At 42.0% G+C, this 22,433-nt stretch overlaps 1 protein-coding gene across 1 annotated transcript in view; it reads right to left on the bottom strand.

The window, feature by feature from the left end:
- Window positions 1-647: 647 nt before the first annotated feature.
- The window catches only part of b3glcta (beta 3-glucosyltransferase a), a 60,152-nt gene continuing 38,366 nt past the window's right edge, over window positions 648-22,433 (bottom strand). The window contains exons 6-15 of the mRNA XM_028419559.1: window positions 21,910-22,021; window positions 20,180-20,316; window positions 20,032-20,095; window positions 19,086-19,217; window positions 16,874-16,943; window positions 13,428-13,541; window positions 6,996-7,095; window positions 6,387-6,506; window positions 5,489-5,633; window positions 648-1,135 (exon numbers count right to left, since the gene is read on the bottom strand). Of these exons, the coding sequence (XP_028275360.1) occupies window positions 977-1,135; window positions 5,489-5,633; window positions 6,387-6,506; window positions 6,996-7,095; window positions 13,428-13,541; window positions 16,874-16,943; window positions 19,086-19,217; window positions 20,032-20,095; window positions 20,180-20,316; window positions 21,910-22,021 (1,153 nt within the window). The 3' untranslated portion in view covers window positions 648-976. The remainder of the gene's footprint in view (window positions 1,136-5,488; window positions 5,634-6,386; window positions 6,507-6,995; window positions 7,096-13,427; window positions 13,542-16,873; window positions 16,944-19,085; window positions 19,218-20,031; window positions 20,096-20,179; window positions 20,317-21,909; window positions 22,022-22,433) is intronic.

The following is a 22,433-nucleotide window of genomic DNA, read 5'->3' as shown; positions in this document are numbered from 1 at the left end:
GTCATTGATACGGAGCCTTTCATAATTGGCTGGCTGTCCGAAGCTTTTGTCGCTCCCAGTTTTGTGAGAATGAAGCATTAAAACAGACTAATGTTCCAAGATGGCAAGCAGCCAGACGAAGATGTGTTTAATTCTACATCCAGGCTGAAGGTCTGTGTGGGGCCTTTAATAACGGTCAGCAGATGATTGAGTCAGCCGGTTAATTATCTGAAAAACTGGTCCTGATGTTGATAAAACTCATTTCTGCCTCATACATCAGGGTATCAGGAAGTGTCTTACACAGAAAGTACATGTATGACGTTGAGATTTCACTTCCTGTGCCTCTGTTTGAGGTCGCGCTGACTCCTGAGAGACAGATGGCTTCGGTGAAAAGCTGTAATGAGGGTGTTGAGGTTTAAAGACGTTTATCTGCCCGTGCATCAGCAGGACCTTTTTTAAAAAAACGACATGCTGGGCACATTTTTAGCAGTAATTACAAACCTTCAGGATGCTTTAGAGAGCATTTATATTGTTTTGTAGCTGCAGCACAGAGTCAGTTGTAGCCTCAATTAACCTTTAACGACTTCATTATCCAGGGGTTAAACCTCTGACAGGAACCAAAGTCAAAAAGCAGCACATTTTCAGATACTTTTATGACAAAATAGAGCACACTGTACAGCATGAGTTCATTTTTAAAAGGTACAGTACCTCCCAGAGAGAGGAGAAGAAAAGGCTCCTCTGCAGGGCTGCTCGTATGATATAAATATACATATATTATACTCATATTTTCCAGATTAACAGTGACCTCAACATGCAGCTCAGTCATGGAAACACGCTTGCATGGTCCATCTGAGTGACAGTTCGACATCAACGATACAAAAACATGTACACCTGTGGACAGACACCTTCAAACACACACACACACACACACAGACAGACACACACTTCTCTGTACATACATACATATTCATACAGGTCCGCCGTGTGCTTAAAATCATTACAACTCCGTCTTGATGCTTGTTTTAAGATCGTCTGCGCTCAAGTCATCCTTGAACCATTTGTTGAAAACAGCAACGGGGTCGATGTTCCAGTGTTTGTGGAAGGAGATGGGCACCTGGTGAGCTAAGAAGTCCGGGGCATAGTCCTCTGGGCGTGCCTGGAAGGTAAGATGAAGTACAGTCGTTTATATTTGGAAGCAGTCGCAGGAGACGGCGTGCAGTCTGCGCTGCCGAGAGCAGGACCGAAGGCACGAAAGCACAAGTTTATGTTCTGATACAGCTCACTGGAAACAGAAACTGATATTTATGTCACATAAAGAGAAACCAACACGCTCCCCCGTCTCTGCTAATAGAGCAGGGGTGACAGCTGACATCTTCTTCTGTGGTTTTTGTTCAAATGGGACAATTTACACAAAGAGAGTTTGGAACAGAGCAAAAGCACAGGTGTGAATAATACAATGAAAAATGGCTGGATTCTTTTGCTCATTAATTTTCTTAGTCACACCTGTGCATGTACAAAATCCTACCTTTACTCGCTCTGCAGAGCTTCAGCCTACCGTGCATGTATTGTCCTGTGTTATCACAGACATTACAATTACCAGTTTAGTTCATGTCAACATCCTCATTATAATTACAGGTTAGTAAAAAATGGATGCCAGGTCAGACCTGTGAGAGCTGCTGTAGCTGTCGAGTATCTCAGCAGCACAGATGCGTGGTTTTCACTCTCACCTTCTTATAATTACAGAATCTATGATAGCACTTAAAACACAGTGTGAGGAGTGCTGGAGGCACCTGTGTGGGTGTGCGGGGCTTTTAAATATCAGTTACCAGCCAGTTGTGTGTTTCACAGTTCTCCATCTGTCTCTGATGAGCGAGTACAAGAAGCAGCATCTTTAAAAGACGCCGCTAAAAAATGTCCTCTATGTGAGAGGTGGAGATGATCTGAAATCAACTCTGCCCACTTTCAAGCAGTTTGTGGACTGTAAAACAAGAGAAAATAAAACTCTAGATTTACTGTATGCTAATGTTAAAGAGGCATACAGCTCCATAGCTCTCCCTCCCTTGGGCAGATCAGACCATAGCCTAGTCCACCTCAAACCCCAGTATATACCAGCAGTACAGCGGCAGCCGGTGACCACCAAAACTGTACGGAGGTGGACACCGGAAGCCCTGGAGACCCTGCAGGGATGTTTTGAGGTGACTGACTGGGATGTGTTCTGTGACACTCACGGTGAGGATGTAGACACACTCACAGACTGTATCACAGAATATGTTAATTTTTGCACAGATTCTCTAATCCCCACCAGGTCAATACGCTGCTTTCCAAACAATAAACCATGGGTGACAAAGGACATCAAGGCATCACTCAACAGAAAGAAGACAGCCTTCTTGAGTGGAGACAGAGAGGAGATGAGGAGGGCCCAGGCAGAGGTGAGGGAGAAGATTGGAGAGGGCAAGGAGAGCTACAGGAGGAAGCTGGAGAGCCAACTTGCCCGGAACAACTTGAGGGAGGTATGGAGTGGTATGCGAACCATCACCGGCCACAATAGGATCTCCGACCAGCTGATGGATGGAGATCTGCAGGAGGCCAACCAGCTGAACCTGTTTTTCAACAGGTTTGATAGTCCACTCCCTGACCACCCTCCCCCTCCCTGTGATGCACCATTAACACCTGTCAATAACAACAATGTACCTCCTCCTCCTCCCCCTCCCCCTAACCACACTAACCAGTTTCACCTCCCCATCAATAACATCACCCTGCCCCCCTTACCCCACCTCCCATTAACAACCCCCCACCCTCCCCCTTCAGATCTCTCTCTCTGCTCTTCTGTGTCCACAGTTACCATCACCACAGAAGATGTGAGGAGGGAGTTCAGTCGCCTACGACCGGGAAAAGCTGCAGGACCGGACGGACTCAGCCCCAGAGTACTCAGGGACTGCGCCACACAGCTGTGTGGGGTCTTCCAGCACATCTTCTCCCTGAGTCTGAGCCTGATGACTGTCCCTGCCCTGTGGAAGACAACATGCCTTGTTCCTGTGCCCAAGACCAAACATCCAAGCACACACAGCGACTACAGACCAGTTGCTCTGACTTCACATGTGATGAAGTCTCTGGAGAGGCTGGTCCTGAAACACCTGCGTGCTGTTGTGGAACCATCGCTGGACCCCCTGCAGTTTGCTTACCAGCCCCGTATTGGAGTGGAGGACGCCATCATCTACCTGCTGCACAGAGCACACACCTACTTGGAGGAGGCAGGTAACACTGTTAGAATCATGTTCTTTGATTTTTCCAGTGCGTTTAACACCGTGCAGCCTGCCCTTTTGAATAGGAAGCTCCTGGACATGCAGGTAGAGACCCCACTGGTCACCTGGATCACTAACTATCTTACAGGTCGACCACAATTTGTGAGGCTGAGGAACACCGTCTCGGACACGATAGTGAGCAGCACGGGGGCACCCCAGGGCACGGTACTGTCTCCATTCCTGTTCACACTCTATACATCGGACTTCAGACACTGCTCACAGTCCTGCCACCTGCAGAAGTTCTCGGATGACTCTGCCATTGTGGGCTGTACCAGCAGAGGTCGGGAGGCGGAGTATATGAGTGTGGTGGACAGCTTTGTGGAGTGGTGCGGACAGAACCACCTGCAGCTGAATGTCACAAAGACAAGAGAGCTGGTGGTGGACTTCAGGAAGCACCAGACACTCCCAAACCCGGTCAGCATCAAGGGTACCAACGTGGACATTGTGGACAGCTACAAATACCTGGGTGTCCACATTGACCACAAACTGGACTGGTCCACAAACGCAGAGGCAATATACAGGAAGGGACAGAGTCGCCTGTATCTACTGAGGAGACTCAGGTCCTTTAACGTCTGCCAGACCATGCTGCAGATGTTTTACCACTCGGTGGTCTCCAGCGTCATCTTCTACGCTGTAGTGTGCTGGGGCAGCAGGATGAAGACGGCCGACACCAACAGACTCAACAAGCTCATTAGGAAGGCTGGCTCGGCACTGGGAGTGGAGCTGGAGTCTGTGGTGGAGGTGACGGAGAGGAGGATACTGAGGAAACTCCTCAGTATTCGTGACAACACGTCTCACCCCCTGCACGACACACTGCTGTCCTACAGGAGCACATTCAGCGGTAGACTGAGACTACCGAGGAGCAGCACAGAACGCCACAGGAGGTCCTTCCTGCCAGTGGCCATCAGACTGTATAACTCCTCCCCTTTCTGTAGGGAGAAGCGCTAGATAATCATGTCAGGCATCACTGTCATTCCCTCCACTGGTCTATATTTATGTTTACTTAGCACCTTACATCTCCATATTGTATCCATGTATCATATATTGTGCTCATACTGCGTACTGTACTCTTATTTTGGATTATAGTGACACTTATACTCTTATACTCTGTACTTAACTGCATTTAATGTAACTTGATACCTCTGGCACAAGAATTTCCTTCGGGATTAATAAAGTTTTATCTTATCTTATCTTATCTTATCTTATGAAGATTGAAGCAAGGCGTCTGGAGTTTTCTTGAAGGCGTTTCGCTGCTCATCAAAGCAGCTTCATTAGTTCTAACATAGTTTACATTTGGTGGAGGACCTCGGTGGGTGGGTCAGGGTGAAACTCACAAACAATATTGTTCTTGCTGTGAGCATGTGGGATGCTCCACTCCAAGTCACATGCTCACACCAGAAGCACCAGACCCCCTCCACCAGTCGCATAGTTGTTAGCCAGTCGTTAGACACACCTGACACAGTCAGCCAGACCAACACAGGTAAGTAAGGAAACATTTAGTGATATTGTTTGGGAATTTCACTCAGACCCACCCACTGAGGTCCTCCACCACATATAAACCATGTTTCCACACCAAACAGTTAGAACTGTTGAAGCGTCTTCAAGAAAACTCTACAAGTCCAGACGCCTTGCTTCAATCTTCTCTACGAATTATGACCTGGATGACTGAGAATCTTCATGAACATATATATGAGAGGTGATTGATAAGTTTGTGGCCTATGATAGAAGGAGTCAGTGCATACATTTTTCTGCATAGTCCAGTGGTCATGAATGAATAGGGTGGGTGTGTCATCTTCAAGGCTGTCTCTTCAACATTAGAGTTCAGCCTCACCATGCTGTATACAGAAGCACCTATCATGGTGCTGTCACCACGTCCTTCAGGGTCTCCTTCAGTGATAAGCCCTTAAGACCGAGGTGCGGATGATTTTCAATTTCCAATTATCCGAAACAGAAACACCACAAAAGTTATTGACTTCAAACTTTTTCTCAATCACTCACTGTCACAGGGGCTGTATAATCTGCTTCTACCTGAGACCATGGATATATCACTCACCCCTCACAGTCCAGGAGAGCTGTGTCACATACCTCCAAACTATTTATTTTGTTATTTCATAAAAAAAGGTTATTGTTTTTTAAATCCTACTTTATTTTCACAGAAGGTATCAAAACAGAGAGTGAGACATATATTGTAAAAGTGTGAATACAACCTGGTGGAAGAGGGGGCTGTGCGTGACTGGAAGTCCGAGAGCGTTCAGGCACATTCCCAGCACCATGTCGTCTGGAGCGTCGTTGCTGTAGCACTTGCAGCCGCTGTTAAGAAGTCGGGCCACGGCCTCCCTGCTGAACACCATTCTGCAGCCAGACACACAGCACAGCCGATTCAGCCAGAGTGTTTACTCAAAGCAAAAGCCGGGTATGATCGGAAAGTAATGCGTGTATCCCTTCAGCAGTGATCTTAAGCTTTTGAGTGTTTTTACTCATTCAGAGAGAGGCCGACAAAGCCGAGAGTCAAAACTGCATGATGAGCTGATGTGACAATCCTTTCAAATGACACAATTACACATGAAAACACAAATCTCACGCTGCCACGCAGAAATCTCTCATTGCCACTCAAAACGGTTTTTAGGAGATCTCACTCTGAGAAAGCTGGCAGCTGTAAAGTGTCACAGCAACTCAAGTGTCCCTAAGTAGAGTTTCAACTCACTCAGGATTCATCTGCAGACAGGCTAAATCGCTTCGATAGAAATGTTAGAATTCAGCACCGACGGCAGACATGTACATTTAAAAACGAGCATTGTGTGTAATAAAATTCCATAAATCTGTATTTTCTGTAGAAGAACATCGACTCCCTGTCATCTTATCAACTGATGATCATTTCCAGACTGTTCTGCAGTGATTTAGTCCATATTTTCCTTGAGTACCTTTACTTTAATACAGCCAGTGGACTTAATTTCCCTCAGGGGAGCAACACACTTTAAAACTGAATTGAAAATGGTTTATCAGTAAATTACAGATTACAGGTTTTTCATTACACACTTTATAGTTCCTCTGCCACCTCCGTATCTTCCATCATTATTCCCAGAGCATTTAAGGTGTGAAACTCACCCTCCGCCTCCTGTGATGTAACTGTAGCCACCTTGGCTCAAGCCGTAGCCGTACCTCTCCCCGAGACACACCGGTTCAGAGGGGTTGTAACAGCTCAGCAGAACCTGCAGTCTGGGGAGGCTGTAAGGAAGGAAGCAACAGATCAAACTCATCACACACTAATCATCATCAAACAGTCAGGCCTGTGCCTGCACGGCCATGAAACTGTCCATTTACAAGCTGGAAAAACAGCTCTCCCCCCGGGCATTATTACACGTCCAGGAGGCCTCCACGTGAAGAGCCAACCTGACAGAACATAAAGCCAGCCGGACAGGAATTTATGTACTGAGGCTTTTAGATGTTCAACAGGATGGTAATATCTCTGAAACTCATTTTCCCAGAGTGATTTCATTCTGAGTGTTTCCCTCTTTCACTGTGCAAACCTTTTCATAGCTGAGACGCAACGTGTTGGAAAAGTTATGAATAAATGTCAGTCAAAGTCTAAGATAAATGAAAGTGTGGCATTTAACAATGAAGCGTGACATGTCCCCGCTAAAAAAAGAGAAAAAAGAAAGAAGGGAGTGGGGGAGGGGGGAATATTGAAAAAAAAAAACATAATAAAAAAAATACCTGATAAGTGTGTCATCGTCCACAACAAGGAGCCACTGGGTGTTTGGGACATCGCCGCTCAGAAACCTTTGAAGGATTGCAAAGGTTTTCCCGCAGTGGCCTGCAGACAGAGACATGCTATCAATAGAATGGCACGGATGACTTAATCACATATTGACCCGCTGCTGTACTGTGATCACAAAGATAAATGACCCTGCAGGGGGAAAAACACACACCGTGTATAAGCAGTTATTTACATGCGTACACACAGACACAAACACACAGGACAACAATCACAGTCATTAATTACCCCTCGAGGATTTAAAAAGGAAGGAGTCTCACTTATTTAACCGTAGCAGCTGTACGGGTGGAGGTGGTTTACTGTGTAGGATCAGTTTCCCACAATGCCTTGCAGGAATTTCAGTCATTCTTCAGTGCAGGGCAGATACATGTACATGTTTGGGGGTTTCCTCACATGGACCACCTGTTTCAACTTTTGTCTTGAGGTCACAGACTTCTTTCTGGCTGCAATAAAAGTTCACAAATCTAACAGAGCTCCATTGTTTGCATCATTCATTTGTATGCTGGCATTAACTTGACAGTCTTGTGTGAACAAGCACCAGTTCTGCATTTTCCTCAAGGACACCACACGCACGCACGCACGCACGAACACGCACACACGCACACACACACACACACACACACACACACACACACCAGGTTCTGCAGAGATCCAACAAGTTGACCTCACGTTCAAAGGGCCACTGCTTTAAATGATTTACCAGTACCTTTTTTCAGATTCGTAGTGCACAGCACTAAATAAAGTCCCTTTTCGTCGTTCATATCACACATCTGTCCTCTAGAGCTTTTCTGAAAAGAACAAAAGTCACCGTCTTCTCTCTGACATCCCAGAGAAATAATAAGGTACATTTGGCATGATGGGCTGGAAAGAACAAACTTTTTCTCTGGCATGTTTGACATGACGGCCAGATGGAACAAAATGTTCTGCCAGCTTCTAAAAAACAAAAACAGTCATGCGGTAGTACACAACAAATAACAGGAAACCAAAGAAATATACCCATCAGAATCCAAATATCTGTGCACCATCAAGGCTGAAAGCTGAGACATGGAAATCCCTGGTGGCAAGCATCACAAAGAATACTGAGGGCCTACTGTTTTATTTATAAGGCACCCAAGGTGTTTTTTTCCAAGGATCTGAATATAGAATAAGAAAGGACACCTTGAACTGCTGACAGGAATAAAATCCAAAAATGCATTTTCAGAGACAGATCTCCAGACGAGCCTGGTAATCGTCTTTCTAGTTGGAAAGGGTTAGTGGTGTTCAGTGGACTGAAGGGATGCAGTGTGCATCATCAAAACTTCCACCCAAAGGGGGAGACCCAACACGGCGCCTTTCACTCGAACATACCGCTGCAGAAGGTCCCTCTCTTTAGCCTCAGAGTTCACACCGGAGGTAAAGCACAATACACTTGACCATGAATAGTTCTGTAGGCATGTTTACTTGACGGAGTTCTGATGACACCTTCACATTTCTGGGTCTTGCATCATCTTTACTCTCACTTGCTCAGACTGTCTGAAATGTTAACCTCAGACTGTTGAGTTTATTTTTCCATTTTCAAAAGACACTGTACTGTAAGGATGTTTTCATTCAGGCAGAAAGAAGCAATGAGTATGATTAAAAAATGAATTAATAGCACAATGATGATCATCATGATATAAAACTGCTAGCTTATATAATTATCCCTTACCTTTTTACAATGTAACTCCAGTTTAAACACTCTTGAATTTTGAACTTTTACAAATTGCTCTTTTAATATTTCTCTGTGACAGCAGCGTGATAAACTAGGTGGTCTTCAATCAGGTGAAAAAGCTGTCCTTACAGGGAACGTAGGTTAATTTATTTGATGTTTAGCTTTTTATTGGAGTCTCCAGGATCAATCTGTCTGTTTGTCTCCTTGGTTGATGAATGTTATTGTTTGTGTTATGTATCATTTTCTTTGGTTCACATTCAGATACATGATATGATTTTAAAATACGGCTCTGAGGGCACAGCTGACTATAATGCTGATGAATGCAGACTCCTGACATATTGATGTCGGATGACTGCTGATGAACTTCAAGCAGGCGCTCAGCAGATATTAGCATAAAGCTAGAGGCCTTAGGATAAAAACAAAAGATGGAATTAAACTTTGGATGTCTCAAACTGGGGGATATTTGTCACTGAGAGACACTTAAAACTACTTATTATTCATTTGACCTCAGTCATATATCATTTCTTTGCATGCTTATCTGATTTCTGTTTGGCTTTACGGTCTGTAAGTGGCTGCATGGTGCATTTCTGTTTAAATATTTTTTAATGTTTAACATTACATCAGACACAACCAGTGCACAATCTACTGTACATAATCCACTACGTAAAGTCTATTATAAATTGTGTTTGAATGGCATTATGCACTGACAGTATCTGTATCTGTATGTAGATACTGTCTGTATCTGGATAAATACCAAACCAAAGTGGATCCTGAAGTCCTGCTGATGGACTGTGGATTGCTGCCAAAACAAAAATGAAGATAAATAAATAAATAGGAAAAACTACTGGCTAGAAATAAAGGGCAGGAAACACTTTCTTCCAGCTGATCCCTGACACAGATTTTGCCAACACCGGCTTCAAAACATACATAAATTAAAGGGAAGTGGAGCCATGGCTTTTTCTTGAATAAGATCAGACTCAGAGGTAAGTCGCACCAACTGTAATGCAACTGTAATGGTAATGTGTCGACTTATGCAAATGAGCTGGTTCAAGAAGCCAAGCAACTTCAACTTGAATTTCTATCACAGTGTAACCGGCTGCGGGCCTGTGAAAGACAGCACACATCACCTTCTGGCCCGAGTACAGGGTCTGACGTATAGGAAGAGAAAAGCCTGAAAAACATATTTTAAAAACGTGCACAGGTTAGAAACGATAACTGACTCACATTTAGATCTAAAGAGGTCCACTACAATTACACAACAACTAGCCAAAGCATGGCCTTAGCCATGGCTGTCGCTGCCATTGAGGTCCAGACCTCTGAGGTGCCAATAATAAAGGACACAGAATAACTGCTGTACAGTTACCGTATAACACAAAGATGTTCCACTTTATCCTCAATGTGTGATGTGTGTGTGTGGGTGGATGACAGGAGGAGTGAATGCTTCTGTCACTAATACGACATCTTTGAACAATGTGGAGATTTCATTGGAGTAAAGCGAGCTATCATCTGTAAAAGCTAAAGGATGCGTGGATTTTAGATGCACATCTATACTAGGTGTTATGGTATATGTGCTCAGGACGGCCGGAAGGGGCAAAACAAGGTCCAGATGTCAGTATTTATTTATCAGCTTTGATAAAAACCTGAAGAAAAATGCTGCACAATGCATGAAATCCAATTACTTTGTATTAGGAGCACATTTTATTTTTAATCCTAAAAGCCTCAGATGTCAGTTCGCAGTGTATTTAATATTATTCAAACTGTGGCAACAAACTTTGGATGTAAAGAGAGAAACTTTTAATGGATTGCTGTTCCTGATGACATTGACTATAACTGTGACAGGTTTTATTACTTACTACTATACAGATCTGAAGAAAATTCAAGGAGAATTCATTCAGCTTAAATGTCGTTTTTGCATATTCGATATTTTGTCATAGCAACTTCACTCTGCTCTATCAAAATGCCACCTTCTCAAATATAAGAATTCCTTCATTTTCTCTTCTAATCTTCTTTCCTTTTCAAATCAGCTTCCTTTCTGTCAGATGATTGAATAAAGTGATATGAATAGATCTTTTTGGCTGCTGTGAACACATCATTATCAGCATTTAATTTTCTAAAATTTTCTCATACAATTGAGATTGGGCCTGTTCCTATTGTGTGTTTGTAAATACAGATTAACATTAGGAAAGACATAAAATCAATGCAATCAATGAAGACAACACTGTATCAATCAATTAGAAAAAACAACCCTTTCCTCACTCACACCAACGGGCTCTCACAGTTAATTGGGTTATAAAACAGCTCCTGCACAGCATGAACATTTTTACACTTTCAATTAACTCCAAGCACTCATTCACTGTATAACGCAATCATTCCTCCTGGATGTCACAAAAAATCAAAGTGTGTTTTTAGTGTTTTAAAGAATTGAAAGCAGGTTGCCTTCAGTCAAACATGGCCTGCTGCATATTAGCGATGCATTATAAGCTGCAGTGTGGCAGTGCGCGGGCCCAGGGGACTGTACTGTCACCTTCCTGTTTACTCTTCACACATCACACCTCCAACTTTTCACTAGTTATGCCATCTCAAGCAGTTCTTCACTTATAACTGCACTATATTGAGAGGCGCTGGTAGCTGCTGTAATAATGCACAGATAGTTGCATTTACTGGCAGGGTTCTTAGCCAACATGCCGACAAATAAAGGAAAGCTTTAGCTGATGTTAAGCTATTTGTCATGTCATTATTTTGGACTCCAGTTTAGATGTAAAGCAGCTGACAGCCCTGACAACTGATGTTGTAAAACCGTCTGTAGTTCAGTGGTAGAAAAGCAAAGGAGCAGGTTGTGGATTTGTTACAGAGCGAGAAGAGGGTGAGACTTGTCACTACCCTCAATGAGGGGGTAGGTGAGATGAGTACGGGTGTTGCATATCAACAAAAAAGCTGAACAGATAACAGAGCAACTCAACAAGAAGAGGTTGACTTTTATTCTTTCTTAAGGCTTGGCTCTGCTGCAGAGTACTCCACACACAGCAGCAAGTAGCCGGTGGCAGTTTGCATCTTTCACTGCCTCCATGGAAAGGGGTTGTGCTAAAGACGTCCTTGTTATAGTCCAAAGCAGCCTGGAGACATAAAGTAAAAAAAGAGGCTGGAGACCAAACTAGACTCCTTTCAACAGCAACCTTTACACTTTTCTTACATGGACCGAAAATGGCTCCAGCTGATGCAGTATCCCATTAAAGGTGCAACATGAGAGGTCTTTGGTGCCATTTTGTGCTGACAGCCATCAGACTGTACAAGGAGAATAATTTTCACCCAAATGGGCCTCGCCTCAAGCAAGCAGAGAGGAAGTGAAGCAGAGAGCAGGTGCTGTCTGGATGGTCGACAGTGTATATAAACTCCTGGACATGTTTCTGATTATTATATTTTATATGTTCCAGTTATGGGCTCGTCCTCTGATGCACCAGTTGATTTCTGTTGAAACGTTTAAATGAAAGAATGATAGCAATGAACTTTAAATTGGTTAAAGGAGCTGGCAGGACTATAAATAAAATGGCCAGGAGAACTTGTCGGAATATCTGGACAGCAATGTCTGAGCAAAAATAGAACTGTTTGACAGGCTCATTCAGAAATGACAGGAGCTCAAGCTGAGCCTGAACCAAACTTACAGTACATGTCACTCTGCTATATTGAAATAATAACTCTGTGCATGCTCAACTGCATTTCAGCTATGGCGAAGCAGCGGCTCACCATGGAGCGTTAGTGGTAACAGGCCAGCTCTGCATCATTTACCTCAACAACATTATCCCAGGATTTCTCCCTGAGGAGAAGCTGCAGGATGTTGTTGAGTTAAAGCTTCTCCTGAGGGATGACAGGGTTTAAGCCAGCAGAGGATGCATTTTCCTTTAGGAGAAACTTGGTGTGTCTCCTCCCAGTCAATCACACCTCATGGACCTCCGGAGGGAGCCACCAGTGGGCCTCAGTGAACACCTGCTAAATGACTTTCTCCCTAATTTTGCTTTGCCATGTATTACTGTACAATGATGACAACATTTACCGGTATAAAATCCAAATAGTGTTTAAAACAAAAGAATGAATAGTTTGTGGGCTTACCAGAAAGGTAAACAGGACGATACAGTATCTGTAGGGCTTCTAAACAAAGCTACTAAAAAAGTAAAATGTTATAAAATAATCCCCAGTTCTTAATAAAATATGTGGAGCAAACCCATCCCTTATTGAATCCTGATAACTCTGCAGTGTTGTGGGGGGTTATATTGGCCAATTCTGTAGTCAGTAAATGTGCAGGTTAGAGCTCCAGAAGCTGCCTAAATTCAAGAATAAAGAGAGAGCACAGAGCCATGTTCACCTCAGAATGAATGAAGTTCATTCAAAAGAGTATGCAATAAAATCTAATACATAAATGTGGCCGATGTGGGTCTGTAAGGACAGCGAACGCTGCCAGAAACTGCAGGCTGACACAGCCACTAACACTCACTTTGGGCCCACTTCTCCTGCAATATTAGTTTTGAATTACTCTGCCCTCACAGGGCTGCAGGTTGTGGATCTTTCGGCCTTAGTTTGCCAGTTCGTTTTTCATGTACCTTTGTATATGCAGCTGAGTCTGCAGCATTGGCCAAGGCCGAGGTATATATGTGTCGGTAAAACCTGAGGCTGCAAAAGGAGAACTCACCTCTTTCAGTATTTGGAACTCCTAAATTGATAGTTGGTATGGAAGGATCAGCGTGGTCACTGTAGTACTCCAGAAACAAGGCATCTTTTTCCCAAGTCCGCTTTATCACTGGAACTGGAGCAAAGGGGAGAAAAATCAATACAGTGTTGACCAAGTTTCACAACAAGCAGATAACTACTTCTATGCAATGTAGCCCTGACCAAATAATTGTTTCCTTTTTATTGCACTACAAGGTTTCTGTGATGTCTCCGTCTGTTTGTGGTGATATATACTAATAAAACATCCCTGAATCATCTGAGGAAAAATGGATTGAATTCAAAGACAAGAGCAAGATGAAATGTTCCCTTTAATCCTCCCACCTGCTTTAGAATAACTTCAAAACTACATCATGTTTGAAGATGAATACTATTCTGCCATGTCATGAGTAAGCAGCGAAGAAGATTAAAAGTCAGAGCAGTGTCACGGTCAATAAACATGACAAAATCAGGCAAAAAATCATCAGCTACATTAAAACAGATGAAAAACCGCCATTTATTACACTGAGAATAAAAAAGTAAACAACTTTTGTCCGTCTGTGTAACAGCTGATCACTTCTGTCAACTCCTCTGACATTTACATCGGCTTGCAGCGTGTCAGAGAACTCACTGCTGGCTTTACAAAGCAGTGAAAGAGTGGATTAGGCACAAATTGGTGTTGTGATTTGCTGCTATCCAGACCTCTCAGATCACCTGAGACAGGTCTGCATTGAGTTTGTATGCTTCACATAACGGGAACTCACAGAAGGCTTCAGGTCTGCTCCGTCTCTAAATTGTTTTCAGACGTTTCTGTTTGGCACGGAGCTTCAGTAAATCACTGTTGGGGATTGTTTTTTTAATATCTGTTCCTATTTAACAGTTAAGTTTTATTTCTGCTGTAATTCATATACATGAGCTCTCTCTTTGTTCGCAGTGGAAGCCTTTTTCTGGGAATTATGCTGCACATTTCCTCATGTACGTGAGATATGTGTGCTTAAGTATTATGTACTTTTGACCTGATCTTAAAGGGGTGAACAGTCCCTAGGAGACTTTGTCTGTGTATGTTTCTTCTTTTGAGAATATAAGCACTTGAGTAATTAACAGCTTAACGATTTTCCTGGTTTATTCCTAACATTTTCTATTTAATTTCTTTTACAATATATTTTACATTTTAAGTGACTTGTACTCCTCAGGTGATTTTTTTCAGCTCGGCCCCTCTCAGATATAATTTTGTAAAGCACTATACAAATAAACCTGGCTTGCTTTTGTCCGTTGGAGAAATAACCCTTCTAATGGCAGCCAGTTTTACAATGTTTTACGTTCTTTACTTCCAGGAGTTGTACCAAGGCATGGAATCTTGCTGTCAGTGCTTATCAAGAGAAAAAATATTGTGCATAGTGCCCTGCGGCCTTTGACTGCCTGCCCTCTGCTGAAAAAAAAAATACAAAAAAAAAATAGCGGAGAAGCAATTCTGTTCATGCACATCATCCAACGCTGACCTAATTTTTTGTATCAGTTTTCCTATAGGTTTGATTGAGATCTGTCTGTATGGAGGATGCTGAGGTGAAGGAGTGCAGAGAAAGACAAGATACACAGACATGTGCAGCAGCAGCAGCTCCAGGCTGCGCTCAACTCTTATAAATCAACAAAAATGAATCAGAGTGACATATTTAACACTGAAAGAATGAGCCAAACACACACACAAACATTGGCTGGTCTTCAGTTCTCAGACACAAATTGAACTGGTGAAGGAAAGTAAACACTTTTAGGTCAACACATGCAAACAAAGAAAAGGTTTCACACAGGTCAGACCATCAACAGACTCTAAAACGCACAAGCAACAAACTGATCATAGAATGCAGTGAAAAAGTCAATTAGGAAGTGTTTACATGTTACACTGCCAAATAGCTAATGAGCACCACGACCAGGTGCCAACTGATGTTCGACAAAACCATTAAATGTAATTGTTTTACATTTTACTTCTCCTGTGTTGTTGGTTGTTTCTCACTAAATAAAATCAAATGAACTAAACCACAAACAAATTTTAGCACTTTATTCAAGGTGATATTTGACATTTTTATGATAATCTTTGTCATTGATTTGACAATAAGATCATTGACAGGCGTCAGGCTAACTCATCGTAGTGATCATACTCAATGTAACACCGGCTTCTTGGAGACTCATCAGCTGTCATTGTGACCTGCATGCTACAGAAAATGTTGAACAGTTCCTTTGTTAATCCATGCGACTACCAGGCCTGAAACAATAAGGTTAAACATTAAATGCACGTCGCTTACTGGGACCAGCTACTGTCTGCATCAGGTTATATTAAGATGCTGTTTGTTTCTCATGTTAATGTTGATGTGACTTTAATTAAAAGGTCAACATGTACTATTGTCAAAATACTGTTACAGTCTAATAAGCATGAAATCAAAGTCACTCACATCTACAGCAGATTATTTACATGTGTAAAATCGCTATGCTCTGTCTTATTTATCCTTTTATTTATCCTGTTAAGATCATGTTGAAAGGTTTGATTTGCTTGTTTATCTACATAACTGCTGTGCTAACAGCTCCCTCCTCTGAATTAAACACATGCCTCGGACTTTAATTATAAATCTTGACACTTTTTTTTGCATCTGTTTCATCATGTTGCAAGTATCAGTCTCCTAGATTATTAATAACTGACTTTGGTATCAACGCTGAAAAACCATTATTGATTGACCTATACTCTAAATGTCCAAAAAGCTGAGCTAATAATCAGAGCTGTTTCTATGAAAGTTTTAGGCAAAGAAACAGATCAGTCTGCCATAAAAAGAAAACAGGACATGTTCTGATGATCATAATGTCATTGTTTACATTTTATGAGATGAATGTGCATTCTCATGGTCACATTGCTTTTGTAATTTGTGATCACTTCAAGTTTAGGATGATCAAAGAGCCTGATTCACATCATAGAATAAAGGTGAAGCACTTTCATGTCTCTTGTTTTATTGATCTTTGATGTATTCATCTAACATTCATCTTCATCTGTTTGAAACTGATTATGGCAGCTTGGCAATGGAAATGTTAATTAAGCTAATTAGTGACATAACCTCTGGAATGTTATATGTTTGTCTGATCCTTCTACAGTTAGTGTGTCATGTCAGTTATTGACTGCATTTTAGCAAGTTCAACGAGAAGTCGATTCACTGTGAACAGCTTAATGTCAGACGGATTGCGTCAGTGAGGGCCGTCGTTGGGTTGACAGTCCTGAATCCACTCAGGTTTGGTGGTGGAAAATCATTAAATTAAATATTTAAAAAGCACTTGTTCAGTCCCACAAAGGTAAAATAAATCCATTATAAGGAAAACAAGAGCAGAAAAATGTGATGTCATCTAGTTAAATTATGCATCTCTGTTGGATGCCGTGGGAGTGGGAGTATGACTCACCTCGTTCACTGTGAAACTTCCTACACGTTTTCACAGCAACAAATATATCTTCTTTATTGACAGGCTCCCCCTGTGATGAGAATAAAAGGACATGAATCAGAATTCCACATGGATCTGAATCATATTATACACAAGACAACAAAGGTCTCAACCAAACGTTCATCTCTTCAAAGTGAAATTTTTTGGAAATGGTCTGAGGTAATTTGGCCCTCCGGTTGCCTTTAGCACTCCTTCTTTTAAACTTTCAGACAGACACTATCTGTTATGCAGCGTGTTTAAAAAATTCATGCCGACTTAGATCATTTCATTTGTGACCTTGGAAGTAAAAAAAAAGAAGCATGAGCGACAGAGGAGGACACAAATGAGAGGATAAGTAAATAAAACTATAGACAAGACCATGCTGGGCTGATGTGTCTGTAACACCTGTCATATTGTATGTTATTACAACATGCTGTGTGCTTTCTGCCTGTAAAATTATAAACTAACATCTTAACATTTCTGCATAATATCGTCTTATTATCTGCACTCACTGCCTCTTGTCTGCTCATTTTTATGTAAGATAAGAATCTGCACACTTCATTCTGAGAGGACAGGCACACAGAGCGGACAGTGTTCCATTATTGCCCATAAATAACAATGTTTTGCTGCCGTGGCCACTTTGATTGTAGTCCTTCACCTCCTTAAATCTGCCTCTTGAGGCTCTCCAATCTTTTGTCAACACTGCAGCCGAGCACTAGTCTGGCACCGCTCTGCAATTTGTCTCGTGACCAGTTTTCCAGCACAGTCCGATGGCGATTAGTCCCATCTTCTATTGTCTGAAAGGAAACTTCTCCCTGAATACTTATTAAACCTGCACGTTTTTTTCTCTGGCTAAGTTGTTGTCCTGTTTTGTGCTTTAAATGAATGTCGTTTTATGGGGACAGTGATTTCCACAGAGAGGGAGGTAATAACCACATGACTATAAATCTGACAGTTTAGAGGGTCACAGACCAGGGATGCATGTGCAGTATGTGACGTGAATAGCAAATGATTGTTTACATTTTCTGTTAAAAACAGGAGGAGAGACGGTGAAAAATCAGAAGTAGGACATTTTCAGCTGCATCCCAGTTTCTCACGCTATCAATAACACTGCCGGCACATAGACAAGCATCAATGTTCACCATTATTATTGATTATTTTCAGTCATCGGTTCAGGAACCAGACCTTTTTCAGCTTGAGCAAACATTAATATCTACAATATCCTGGGGGAAACATGGCTATAAATACTGTAACACGAGTAAAAACTCATTTTGACACTAAAAAGCACCGACCTTACTTACACTGTGACCTAAGCCACACCAGCTCCCACTCACATACACGCAGCATTAAAAGTGTCCTTAAGATGTGTGCATATTTCCTCTCACTTTTATTCTCGGCTGTATTGATTACCTCAGGGAGCCACGCATGAGATTCTGAGGTTATTGTCAAACTTTTGAAGGCAAAGCTCAATAAATGATTATAATGAAGTGTTGGCACCACTTCCAGGCTCGTGACTTAAACTGCTTCTTTCAGTTTAATTAAATCAGCAACACTTGTGCTTGTTACATGTTAATTTGTGCAACAAAAGGAACCAACGGGCTAATATAGAAAGTATCCCTTAAGACATTTACAAATTGGATGTTTTAATGATAAATGCAGCCAATATTCTCACAATAATAACACGTGGAAAACAAGTGAGACAGAGGGAATACAGAAGCTGGGAGCTGGTTAGTCACCAGCTGGGAACACATGAATTCCAGTATTCTTAGTTCAGACAGGATAAATCAAAAGAAATTGAGCCTATTTGACATTGAATAAAATAAACTAATTTAGATAAAAGAACAAAAGACTAAACTGACTGATATAACTCTGGTAACACTGGAAGAAGATGTTGCTTAGCAACATGGGATCATTTCCAAATTAAATCCAGCAGAAATTGTAAAAAAAAAAAGATTCTGTCTTTTCAGGTTAATGCACAGCCTTCTACAAAGTGTCACATAAAAAGCAATAACACACAAGGTTATACTTCACTGCGTGATGTCAGCGCTGCTCAGATGCAGCCTTGGACATGAAGGCTGAACATCATAGATCATCAGATTGAACCGTCCCCTGTTTTATGTCACTGTTTCATTTTGTTCTTTTTTTTCATATTTCTGGGGAATGGAGGACAGTCAGATGGATCTCAGATACTCACACACAGCGGAGGCTCTTTGCTCACAGTGGTTGCACAGTGCCGGGCCTGAGGAGAGTCCTCGGGTTCGGTGCACAGCTCAGGCACAGCAGTGAGATGTGGACCTTTCCCATTGTCCCAGATATACAAGGCAACCTGGGATAACACAGAAAACAGGGATGTGATCTTTCACTAATGATTTATTAAAAACTGTATTCTGTATTCTTTTATAATGAATGTGACAATTTTGCTCTCATAACAAAATTCCACTGAGCAGATTTAATATTTAAGACGAATAACAAAAGAGAGGGAAGAGAGAGAGAGAGGGAGGAACCTGAGAGCGGGAGAGTCTTACTGAACGTCTTAGTGGAGAAAAGCAGAATAAAATCTAGGGTTCAGTTTAAGTATTCTACAGGGGGTAAGCTGGAGATGTTACAGTAAAAGAATATGAGATGAGGATGGTACAATTAGTGCTATGGTGAACATGATGTTTTGTCTGCCTTACAGCCTGGAGGTAATCTACCAACGGTGAACCACGCTGACATTGATGATTCATGCAGTCATGCATTACAGCGTTTAAAACACAAGAAAGTTCAGATTGAAACTGCACACCGTCCTACTGGAACCAAATTCTCCCCATCTCACTGTCTCCAGACAAAACCTGATAAGTCTGATGTTGTGTTTACTTAACAAAATCCCTACAGTAGACGCCTCCCTGACTCAATTCTGCTGATAAAAAAAAAAAAATAAGAGCCTCAAAGCTGCAGCACAACAACTCTCCAAAGTAATGAGATTTTACTTCAAGGTTAGATGGATTTCATGCCTTGCTCTTTTTTTGTGCAAATGAGTTGTAGCATGTTGGCCTGTGTGTAAAAGAAGAGCAAGAAGCCTGGGTGAAAAATAGAAGCCTCTTCATCTGTGCTCACACAGGAGCACATCTGTGTGTGTGACTTACATGTGGTCATCTTACCTCATGTTTCAGGTCAATGGTGAAGTCAGACTTAAGCGGCTCATCTCTCACTTTTTTTGCAAGCCTGAAATAGTAATTCAGCACATAAATAATGCATCTCACCTCGTCTGACTACCTGTGTAACATACAACTTACTGCACGCACTCACCGAGCAACTAGCGGGATGCTTAAGGCCCAAGCAGCGGCAAAGTCTGGATATTTAAAAACAGAGGGATTCTCTGCGAAGGCGTAGTGGTGGATGATGGTCGACTCCTCATCATGGAGGGGCTTACCAAGAAACCACTCCTGAAGTTTAAAAGAGACGTGGGAAAGACTGTTACACAACTACATGTGGAGAAATAACAGATGATATCATGTAGCTAATGCCTTGTGGTACAAGGTGGGATCAGGAGTCAATCTAATGCCCAGTGTGTCTCAGGACAGGTCTTTTGTCTGTTATACAGTAAATACTTCTATCATGGTGTCAGAGAGTCACTGGACAAAACTCAACAATGGCCAAAGCTCCGGGTAAATAACTACTATTTTTAGACTAGCATGAATTTATTGCTGCTTTTTTAAAGAGGCACATTTTAGTATGCTGGAATACAACATGCAGTGAAGTTTCTCACCTAATTTAGGAGTCCTCACACTGCAGTTGTCACACGATCTTTGGAATTATTTTCAGATTGTTACTGGCTTTGGGGAATAATGAGGTTTCTTCACAGAACAAGTTCAAATATGCTAAATATTGTAGCCACACAAGGCTCAGTGGGATCATAATTTTCATATTTTAAGAAAAACCCTCCAATGGTTGAAGTAGAGGAGTAGTAGAACATTTTAGGGGGAAATATGTATATGATTTCTGGAAGTGGGAAAAAAGATCTCATAAAAATCATAAAAGTATTTCAAACCTCTCCAGTATTGTTAGAAAATGTGTCACAGTACTTTGTTTAGAGGCAGACAAAATGTAGATTGATGTGCCCCACAAACTGGCACCACAGCAGACATATTTCTATTGATTTATGGTTTGTTTACAGGTGTACAGCTGCCAATGAATGCATCACAGGTTGTTGAATGGAGGTCATGCTTTAATGTCTAATTTACTGCAGTTAATTTAAACTTGTTACTGGGAGAAGCCTTCAGTTCCTTAAATATTCTGCACTGAAAACTAATTGTGTCTTCAATGAGGTTCCACCACATTGAGCTGGAACACCTGAGAGAAGCCTCTGCTTCAGGCCAGGCAGTAATGAATCAAGTCATCAGGATGTGGTGGATATGCATACAATAATAAAATCAATTTCTGCCTTAGAAATGAAACACCAGGACGGCTCCACACTGCCCAAATCAACAACATGAGCCGGAGCATGAGCAAACTTTGAATTATTTCCCTCCCTGCAGGCTTTATTGGTGTAATTAACATAACTTTTTAGCACCAGCTTGTGTTCTGCAGGCTTGTCAACAACCTGCAGAATCCTGAACCATAATAAGCGCCACCTATTCTATCAAAACCTAAATGAACAAGCCATTCTGCAGAGCTCAGTTCGGTTTGATTTTCTGCAGCATTCATTCAATATTTATACTCGACCTCCCGTTGCGACCCACATAGAGGAAAAAATAATTTCATGAGTGGAGGGACAGGGCTTAAATTAGGTCTACAGCCGAGACAGGACTGACATGTGTGGCAGGTTATGCTGTACGTGAGCTGGTGGAGATCAGTGCAGCTCGGCGGCAGCAGCAGTGGAGCCGGACCCGACCTGATACTGTATCTCCTAATTGAAGCGATGTGCAACTGAGCTGGAGCTCGAAAACAGGACGCTTTGGTCTGGCTGATGAATTTGGCAGAGAGATAGGGACAGAGTGAGATAGAGATGAAGATGGAGACGAGGACGGGATGCTTACTTTACTCTTGTCAAATTTTGCGAGAACTTGGAGCAGGGTGATCATCTTCACATTGGTTTCCTCCTCCAGAAACACAATCCAAGATGAATTCTTCCCAAAGGAGTAGGATAAGCTGAGGACACACATACAGGAAAACTTAAATAATAAAACAAGGATACACGGGGCATTACATGACAAAATGTATTGGAGCTATCTAACTGAGGCTCCTTCTGACCCAGTCAGATCAAAGCAGTCACAGCATCTCCCCCAGAGGAAAGAGAGACAAAAAAAAAACATCACAAGCACACAGACTTCTTTGAGGGAGGGCAGTTGTGTAATGGTTTGGTTTTTATTTCCATGATCCAGGCCTGAAGTCTTTGCTATAGATGAAGAGTGTCATTACAGCACACGTCTCAAAACAATAACTGAGCACATATTGGATTCTTAAGATGGCCAAAGCATGTAGACAGCTGTGCCTAATGTCATTATCATGCTGTTCACTCCACTGAATAACTGCAGTAATAGGCTTATTGTCACACTTAGAG

The sequence above is a fragment of the Parambassis ranga genome, chromosome 13 (assembly GCF_900634625.1).
Source record: "Parambassis ranga chromosome 13, fParRan2.1, whole genome shotgun sequence".
NCBI classification, from domain to species: Eukaryota; Metazoa; Chordata; class Actinopteri; family Ambassidae; genus Parambassis; species Parambassis ranga.
Note: the sequence above shows the minus strand (reverse complement) of the source record. Positions and strands in the feature narration are given on the sequence as shown.